The sequence below is a fragment of the Hordeum vulgare genome, chromosome 7H, assembly GCF_904849725.1.
Source record: "Hordeum vulgare subsp. vulgare chromosome 7H, MorexV3_pseudomolecules_assembly, whole genome shotgun sequence".
In the NCBI taxonomy this organism is placed as follows: Eukaryota; Viridiplantae; Streptophyta; class Magnoliopsida; order Poales; family Poaceae; genus Hordeum; species Hordeum vulgare.
The window spans coordinates 5,258,631-5,268,521 of NC_058524.1; the positions used below are offsets into that span (position 1 = coordinate 5,258,631).

Sequence of the window (9,891 nt, forward strand, 5' to 3'; positions counted from 1 at the left end):
AGAAACGAAGGAAGTATAATTGAAAAAAATTATGATTAGATCTCACAAAATTAGATCCTACAAATTTTATGAATATACTGTTTAGGTTTTCATTATAGTTTTGGATAGGATGTTGAAGACCCTAGAAAATCACTGCAGGTTTTCATTAAACGTAAAGACATGTCACATCAATTGTTTTTCTTTTTCACCAATATTAATATTGGAGTTGTACGTGTCCAGCCAACCTGAATGGAAGGGACGAATCCGTCGTTGCATTTTGCAACCTGATCCTCGGAATAGCCGAACTGAATGAATTCACAGACCAGGTCCGATGGTGATGGCGAGGCCACCACCGGTTGGTGGATGTCGTCGTCCTCGGCCTCGTCGTCGTTCGCCAACGCCCAGAACCGGCCGCCAAACACGTCTCTGGCAGGGGGCCGGCGGCGGGGGCCATGGCATCGCCCCTCCTGTCACACGTGAAGCTCGGTTCTGCACACGACTCTCTCACGTGTCACATTAATTGTTCTTCTTTTTCATCAATATTAATATTGGAGTCGTACGTGTCCAGCCAACCTTGAATCGATCGATATATAGCGGCGTGCACCCAGCATGGGTTGAGCATCTTAATTATCTTGAGGCGTGCGGGGAGTTCTGAGAGCTCGGCACATCTCCATCTCCAGCTGGTTTTCCTTCTACCAGAGGTAGGTAAGCAGCAGCCTTGCTCTTCTGTTCACATCGTTTCTTGAATTCTTGTTTCCTTGCTTGGGCAATCGTGGTGCATAGGTGCCCATAGAGCGAACGAGGAGATGCACGGACAACAACAGGCAGCAATTCTTCTTGTGATTTTTGCATGCAATCGATTCCATTATATATGTGCTATTCCATTCATCATTCTCCAGTCACTTTCTCGTCTTTTTGATGGACGAACTGTTAATGTAGGGCGTGTTTGGATGAGTGTCTGCGACAGCCATACCAAAATTTGGCCGTTGAACAGACACAAGGTTCGTGTTTGCATACGGGTCAATTTTAATTCGGCATGCTTTGGCCGGCCTGCCCATCCTTCATTTTTGAGGTCTGAGCCGGCCTATATATGTCTTTGGTAGAATGGTAGGGCAGCGACAGCAAACCAAACCTACCCGTACTTCTTCCTTGGGCTCCCAAAGGCCAGTGTGTATTGCCTCTTGCATGCATGCATGCATGGCAACCACATCTATGACGCACCACATTGATGGCAACCACATCAATTACCGCAGCTCTGCGCGCAAGGGAGAGGGAGGTGGTCATGGCATCCTCCATGCTCCGGATGAGCTTGGCCAGGGACTGGAGGTGCTCGACCATAGAGAGAGAGAGAGTTGAGGATAAGGATAGGATGAAGGACGGACGAGTGATGAGAGAGAGAGAGAGTTGAGGATAAGGATAGGATGAAGGACTAAACCTGGCCATATCCCCCGTTGGGCCGGGCTTTATAAAGCCCGAACTGAAAATCACAAGACCTAGCCCGGTCCAGCCCGACCAAAAAATCGCAAATGCAGGCCCGAGCCCGGTCCGAATGGACTTAAAACATGACTACCGGGCCGGGAGGGGCCTCCGTGTATATCGCCATTTTTTGTAAGTCCGAGCCCGGTCCAGACTACTTTCCGGGCCTGATTTTGAAGCCGAGCCCGACACAAACACAAAGCCCGACCCGGCCTGACCCAGGTTTTTTAGGCCGGGTCGCCGGGCCGGGCTGCCCATGCCCACATGTAGGATAAGCTAAGAGCAACTATAGCAGACCCCGCATCCGGTCCCGATCCAGAAAATAACCGCCAAAATGCGGGTCGGGGCGGAAAAACCTGCCCGATCAGACCCCGCATCCCGCCCCCGCCCGCAAATATTTTTTTGGGGCGTGGCAAAATCTCGGTCCCAACTCGCGTATTTGCGGGTTCCCCCCTCGCCGTTGCGGTGGACTGCATATAAGCGAAAACGGTTGGTGGGAGAGACATTTCAGCCCGCGCGGGGTCTGAAAAAGCACATTCCACGAATATGTTTTTTTACGGATCCGTTATGCAGGATCTGCATCCGCGGCCGTGCGCGCCAGCTTACAAAGACGTTTTTCCGCGAACTGCAAACACGTTTTGCGGGCTGGACGGATGTGAGGTCTGCTAGAGTTGCTCTAAGGTATAAAGAAACACACAGGTGGGTGCGTCCGGCCCGCCAAACCTAGTGGCCCTTTGTTGTCATTTCTGCCTTAGATTCCTTTTGGGATAGCATCTTTTTTTGCGTTGGGACCAAGAGAAAGAGCAAACCCAGAGAGCGACATAATTAAACAGCAGGTTGCAACGTTGCTCTCCCATGGTTTTACTTTCGCCATTGGTTTTGAGCTCAAAATATTTACTTGGTCAAAATAATCAGGAAAGCTGTACCCACCGACCTTTTTTTTTACTTGGTCAAACTATTTATTATGCACCCAAATTTATTTAGTATGCACTGTATTAGTTGTAAAGTGCATGTTACTAGATGTCTTTTTATGCAGGCAAAAATGCTTAGTATGCAAGTTGTTTAATGTTCTTAATTAAGCTCGACAAATTGGTTTTACATGCATAATATACAATTTTCGCTGCATAATAAACAGGGTGGGGCGTTTTGGAGGACGAGCTCCATGGAGCTTGTTTTATTGAAAAATTCAAAAATCATCTTTTTAAGTTTCAAAACATTCTGAAAACAATCATACACGTTCATATGCATGTGTTTTACATGTGTGTAAATCTGACAATGAAATACATTATGGCGCCAACTACACAAAAAAGACAAATTCCTTCATTTTTTTAGTGAACAGTGAATGTACTATTCACCCTTCCAAAAAACATGATTTTGTATTTTTTAGCTCTAACTATAATGTATTTCATCGTCAGATTTCACACACATGTATTATACATCCGTATGGACGTGTGTGATTTTTTTCAGAATTTTTTAAAACTTAAAAACATGATTTTCGCCAAGTGCATTTTCGAAAATTAACATCACTAGATAGATATTTGAATCTAGGTTTTTAATAAATTTATCCGGAGATACAAATATCGGTCAAACTTGTGGCACGAAAACCAATCATTTAGGGACAGAGGGAGTACAACAGTATCACTGTATCAGCTCAAATAAAATTATCGGTTCTGAGCAGCTATACCTACACATCATATCTTATTTTTTTTATTTAAACGCCTATATAGTACGCAACAAATCAATCATGCACTTGTCTTTGAGGCTGTGTTTAGATTGCAAACTTTATTTGCAAAGTTCACTGTAGCACTTTTCGGATGCTATTTAGGAGGACTAAACATGATCTAATTATAAAACAAATTACATGGATCGACTGCAAATTGCGAGACCTTTCTATCAAGCCTAATTAATTCGTCAATAGAGACTGTTTTCTGTAGCATCACATTGTCTAACCAAGGCCTAGTTAGGCTCATTAGAAAGGTCTCGCAAAAGCATCCGGGGCTTATGGAATGGGTTTTGTCAGTAATCCACATTTAATACTCCTAACTAGTGTCCAAACATTCGAAGTCACTGTAGCGATGGTAAAACTTTGCGAACTAAACAGGGCCTGAATATCAGAACATACTGAGAACGGGTTTATCTGCATGCCTTTTCTATTATAAATATAGTACTAAACCTTACTGATTGTTGTAACTTTCAAAGAATATATTATTGTTACTTCTTCGTAAGTCCTCATATTCAAGATCATACATTCATTTAATTTGTTTGCATGTAGCCATGGGTTCAGGTCTCTTCAAGCCTCGTGTTCATCCGGACCTCCGTGATGTTTTCTCTAAGATGTCTTTCGGTGACAAGATTGGCTTTCTAGTACGTTTTAATTAATTAATGTTTAAGAGTAATTTATATATCAAGTATTTATTTGATGTACATACTACATACAGTTACATACATACATACATATTCCTTCAGAATATCAGGTAGTGGTTATATATTAGTGTATGATCATAAATATTATGTTATGTACGAAATTAATTAGTATGCATGTTATTGATGTGTTCATCGTTTTATTTTATAGCAAGATAAGGGTGTTAATTAGAGAGGATGCATACATATATAGATGATCACATAATTACTCTCTCCGTCACGGTTTATAAGGCATGCACGTGTACCTAGGTCGTCAATTTGACTTATATAAAATATATTGTTTAACATAAAAATTATATCATTAGAAAATAGAACATCTAAAGTTTCTAATATTTTTTTTTTTGTAATATATGTCTCTCATTAAGTTAGTTAAATTGACGACCTAGATACACGTGCCGGGACTTATAAACTGAAACGGAGGGAGTAATTACATCTTGGCATTTATGAAGTTATTTTTATACTAGAATAATTTATCATAAATAAAATTTGTAAAACTTTCTTTATTTGATCTTATATATACACGTGTGTGTGTGTGTGTGTGTGTGTATCAATTCTAACGCAACTAAAGGTTGAATTATATTTTGAGCTATTGATGCCGCATTTTCATTGTTTGATCTTTTCTAAATTAGTATCTATTCATTTTCATATCTCAAAAATTGGGCCAAATTAAGTTTGATGCACGATTTAATTAGGGAAATCAGTTATAACAAAGTATATTTTCAAATGAGTATGCGTGCCAATATGTATTATATTTCCATGCATATGGTGGTAACTAACAAATCATGTTCATAAATATGGCCATTAGAAGCACGCATATATACATAAGCTTTATCATGCTTGTGTACCACCTTATTAACTATTCAATTGATATTCCTCATTAGTTGAAGTATTTAATTTACATATGCATACCTAATTAAGTTTCCAATGTATTAATTTTTCTTAATTTCATATAGTTCATTCATGCATTTGACAAGAGAAACTTGTGGCACAAAATGCCTGTTCCGATCGGTTTACTCTACCTGAACACCCGCCGGACACTCCTGGAAAAATACAACCTGCTAGCTGTTGGGAGTTCTCATGGTGCTCCGTTTGACCCCAAGGAGTTCCCGTACCGCACCGGAGATGGCAAGTACAACGACCCCCATAATGCCGAGGCTGGTAGCCAATACACCTTTTTTGGGAGAAACATGAAGCCAGTTGATCAACAGGATGAGGTACTTAATTATACACTATTTACAAAAAATCTAGTAATTTTCTTACAAAATTCCAAATTTCTAATTAAGTTCTTACAATACAAGTTAATAACTTAATGTAAATTAGTTGAGCACTTATTTCCCTTTTATTTTGGTAATTCTTGTTGTATATATATGCATGTGCTCTTCTTTTCTGCTTATTTCAATTTGCATCCCTATTATTTTGTTCACTATAAAATTAGATACTATACATATTGAATTTAGTTAATGAAGAATAAACCTGAAATTAAAGTCTAAGAAGCCAATTAAAGGAGTAAAGATCACCAAAAAAGTGTTTTATTTTTATTTCTTATTTAATATTTAGTTTGACACTTTGACTTCAAACTAATAAAACACACAAAAAAATATGCGAGTTTTGTCAGTATTAAAAATAAGAACTAATGTGTGCTTGTTAATTTAAAAATACAACCATTTTCTTTTAATTATATCATACTGTTAACAGACGGAAATTGGAGGTTACTTTTGAATCATGAGATTATGCATAAAATAATTAACTGTTATTTATCAATGTAGTTGATGAGCCCAGATCCATTTGTTGTGGCGACAAAGCTGTTAGCTAGGAGAGAATACAAGGACACCGGGAAACAGTTCAATATACTAGCAGCTGCATGGATACAATTCATGGTTCATGACTGGATGGATCATATGGAGGATACCAAACAGGTGCATGCTTGATTTAATTCCTTAATTTGATAGCCTTAATTTGTTGAAGTCTTAAAAATAGAAATTCATCTTCCATTGAAAATTTGAAATATATATTGTACTTACATGTGGTAAATTGGGCAGGCGGGTCGAGTTCGGGTTCGAGTTGGACTTGTTGGGTTAGTTTGGCCTTCTAGAATATCTCGGGTCGAGTCGGGTCGGGTTGGGTGATGGACGGGTCAGGTCGGAGCAATTTCAATATCAACTTTTTTTGATCGTATGTTGATTTGAGTTGGATGGATGCTATTTGATCTTGGAGCGGGTCAGTTTTGGATCTGGTCGGGTTGGTTCAGGTTAGGTCAGTTTGACTTTTTGGAAAATGTCGGGTCGGATTCGAGTCGAGTCGAGCAGGTTTCTTGGGCTGGGTCAGGTTCTGCCACCTCTAATTATTAGTTGATATATAATTCAATTTTCTTGGTTTCTTCCAGATTGAAATCACAGCTCCAAAAGAAGTGGCCAATGAGTGCCCCCTCAAATCGTTCAAGTTCTACGCCACAAAAGAACAGCCTACGAATTCTGATGGAATAAAGACTGGTTACCACAATATCCGCACAGCTTGGTGGTGAGTAATGCTTAAGATTTTCTCAAGTTAAGATCTTTATCAGAAATTTCTCTTAAGCACAAAGAATGAACATAAAAAATAGAGACGATCGATGAATATATATAAATCAATGCACATTTGCACATAAAATGTCGTAATGTTTTGCAATTTCTATGTTTGTATGTACCAAGGGATGGGAGTGCAGTATATGGTAATAATGAGAAACAGGAAAAAAAGATAAGGACTTATGCTGATGGAAAACTAGTGATCGGAGATGACGGTCTTCTTTTGCATGAGGAGAATGGTGTGCCATTATCGGGCGACGTTCGTAACGGTTGGGTTGGGATTTCGATCTTACAAGCTCTTTTTGTTAAGGAACACAATGCAGTTTGTGATGCAATAAAGGTAAGAGAAGCATCACTATCATCTATTTGTTTAGTTTTTTGGAGGAATTTGCTGTTCTTGACTTCTTGCCATCGTACCGATAAAGCTGTTATTTACAAAGATATTAATTTGTTTTCTTTATGCTAAAAATATGAAGAAAAAATTACAATTTTTTTTAAATTTCAGGAAGAACATCCCAACCTATCAGATGAAGAATTATATCGGTATGCCAAATTGGTCACTTCCGCTGTCATTGCAAAGATTCACACTATTGATTGGACTGTCGAGCTTCTCAAGACTAAAACCTTGAGAGCTGGAATGCGCGCAAATTGGTGAGGATATATTTATCTCATTTTATCATATTTGCCGAAAGCAAAAAATTAACCATTGATGATGGTATTACTTTTCCAAGTGGAAATTTTATTTACATCTAAAAATTCAAATTAATTAAATTAGTGAGAATGTGTACAATTTACCTGATATTCTGATTCTTTTGTGAAGGTATGGATTACTGGGTAAGAAAATAAAAGATACATTTGGTCACATAGGAGGAACGGCATTAGGTGGGCTTGTGGGATTGAAGAAGCCGATCAACCATGGCGTACCTTATTCTTTGACTGAAGAGTTTACGAGTGTTTACAGAATGCATCCCTTAATACCAAGCACTCTCAAGCTTAGGGATCCGACGGGGCAACCCGCTGCAGATAATTCCCCACCGTACCTGGAAGAGTGAGTACACAATTTATGTTTGGCATCCATTCCTCTTAGTTTTTATGTAGAAGATGGAATGCAAACTAACAACTTTCATTAGATCAGACAGAAAAAGAGTGATACAGATTATAAAGAAATGAGGAAAAAAAGTTAAGACATTCTCCTATTAGATATCGACTCTTACATCATGGATTACTGAACCTGACTTTAGACACTGAACTCGACACAAACAACTAGATTTATTATGTTTTTTAGCTTCTTAACTATACAATAAAAAGTAGAATGTATAATCTTGACCACAATAAGTTTTCTGCTTGGTTAGCATATTTTTAGTATAATTGACATAAGCACCGACACCATTTCTTTCTTGTGTCAAAATGTAGCATCGATATTGGAGAGTTGGTTGGTTTGAAGGGGGAAGATCAGCTATCAAAAATAGGATTTGAAAAACAAACATTATCAATGGGATATCAAGCTTGTGGTGCACTTGAACTATGGAACTACCCAAGTTTCTTCAGGGACCTTATACCACAAAATTTGGATGGTACCAATCGATCTGATAGAATCGACCTTGCTGCCCTAGAAGGTATGAAATTTGGACCCAATTTATACCACTATCTGTAGAGAATCATGATTTTGCACCATGTCAAATTGGTACAAGGCTCCACCAAGAATAATCCAATGCATAAAAATATTTAAAATAACTCATACTGGCAACAAGTTAAGTACTAGAACAAGTATTTTGTAACCTTAAACTACTATGTTGAAATTTATCACGACATACTTCTCAATTTTCAAGAATTCCCAAACTATTATTGTACTAACCAGATTGAAAATACAAGATTCTCTTACCAAGACATATATCATGTTTGTATCTTGTAACCTTAGCACCACTCTCTAATCAATCACAACTACCATTTATTTAAAAAACTAGGACATTGCTGCATACTAGTATAAACAACAATGTTAAGCAAGAAATGTACCCTTCAAGTTAAATAAAGAGGATTACTGTGTCTAATGCCTTTGATAATGATTACACTTAGACTAATGTCATTTATTTTCCTCCAAATTAAAGTATACCGAGACAGGGAGAGAAGTGTACCGAGGTACAATGAGTTCAGGAGGAGACTATTTCTGATTCCAATAAAATGTTGGGAGGATCTGACAAGTGACAATGATGCAATTGAAGCCATAAGAGAAATATATGGAGATGATGTAGAGAAATTGGATCTTCTTGTTGGTCTTCTCGCAGAGAAAAAAATCAAGGGATTTGCCATAAGCGAAACAGCATTCAACATTTTCATTTTAATGGCATCAAGGTGATATTTAGTTTTAACTGATATTGAATGCTAGACAAAGTACCAAATTTGAGATGATAACTACTCAGTTGAGATATGAATATTAATTTAACACATCTCTATAAACAGGAGGCTCGAAGCAGATCGATTTCTTACAAGCAATTTCAATGAGAAAACATACACCAAGAAGGGGATGCAATGGGTCAAAACAACTGAAGGCCTCCGAGATGTGATCAACCGGCACTACCCTGAAATTACTACCAACTGGATGAAGTCCTCTAGTGCTTTCTCTGTGTGGGATGCAGACTACTAGTGAAAAAATAAAAGCCCCCCTGCCATATGTACTGCATGCAATTTGACAAGTTTGATGAAGTATTATTTGTTTACAAAATTATGGTTTTTGTTCAGTATAAATAAATATACTTAAATATGTCAGTGTAATATATGTAATAGGATTCATTATTGCATGACACAAGTTGTATGCTTATTTTTTTACATTTTATTATTGTACATTATTATTTGTTCATTGTAATTAAATATGGCTGGGAAAAAGTAGGAGGAGACCATATAACATCTTCTTCATTCTTCTCTTTTGTTACATCTTTCTTTTCTTTCTTTTGGTTTTGGTTACAGTGTATACTTGCACATGTACGTATGCCAATTAAGAAAATATTGGGCTTGATCATCATATTTTTCTGTAAAATAATAAAAAAAATCTGTAATGTATGCCTAAAAAATGGATGATATATTGTCTATTTGGCCCAATCCATTGACATGTCCTAATTCTTCCTCTCTAACCAAAAAATAAGACACTAATACACCATTAATCATACGCAAACGATTTCCACGGTTAGCGAGCCCTGGGTGCATTTACGTGTTCGTCGTCAACACTCACAATTATGGCCGATTCTAGCTTGTTTCGTGGACTATTACTCACCGTTTTGGGATTCCAAAGCGATTTCCATGGTTGTTGAACCTTGATACGTCTCCAACGTATCTATAACTTTTGATGGTTTCATGCTATTATCTTGTCAAACTTTGGATGTTTTGCATGCCTTTTATATTTTTTTTTGGGACTAACTTATTAACTCAGTGCCATGTGCGAGTTTCTGTTTTTTCCATGTTT

The 9,891-nt window shown here is 37.9% G+C and overlaps 1 protein-coding gene across 3 annotated transcripts; it reads left to right on the forward strand.

The window, feature by feature from the left end:
- Positions 1–567: 567 nt before the first annotated feature.
- Positions 568–9,450, forward strand: LOC123412509 (alpha-dioxygenase 1-like). 3 transcript variants are annotated; one of them, XM_045105463.1, is made up of 11 exons: positions 568–684; positions 3,728–3,819; positions 4,830–5,090; positions 5,643–5,792; positions 6,260–6,393; positions 6,564–6,777; positions 6,943–7,088; positions 7,258–7,485; positions 7,851–8,053; positions 8,543–8,786; positions 8,895–9,450. In XM_045105463.1, exons 2-11 carry the CDS (start codon positions 3,730–3,732, stop codon positions 9,076–9,078), a joined length of 1,854 nt encoding a protein of 617 aa, XP_044961398.1. In that variant the 5' UTR covers positions 568–684; positions 3,728–3,729; the 3' UTR covers positions 9,079–9,450. The 3 variants fall into 3 exon arrangements, with proteins under 3 accessions (XP_044961398.1, XP_044961395.1, XP_044961396.1); XM_045105460.1 differs by having other exon boundaries at positions 581–680; XM_045105461.1 differs by lacking the exon at positions 568–684 and adding an exon at positions 958–980.
- Positions 9,451–9,891: the final 441 nt, after the last annotated feature.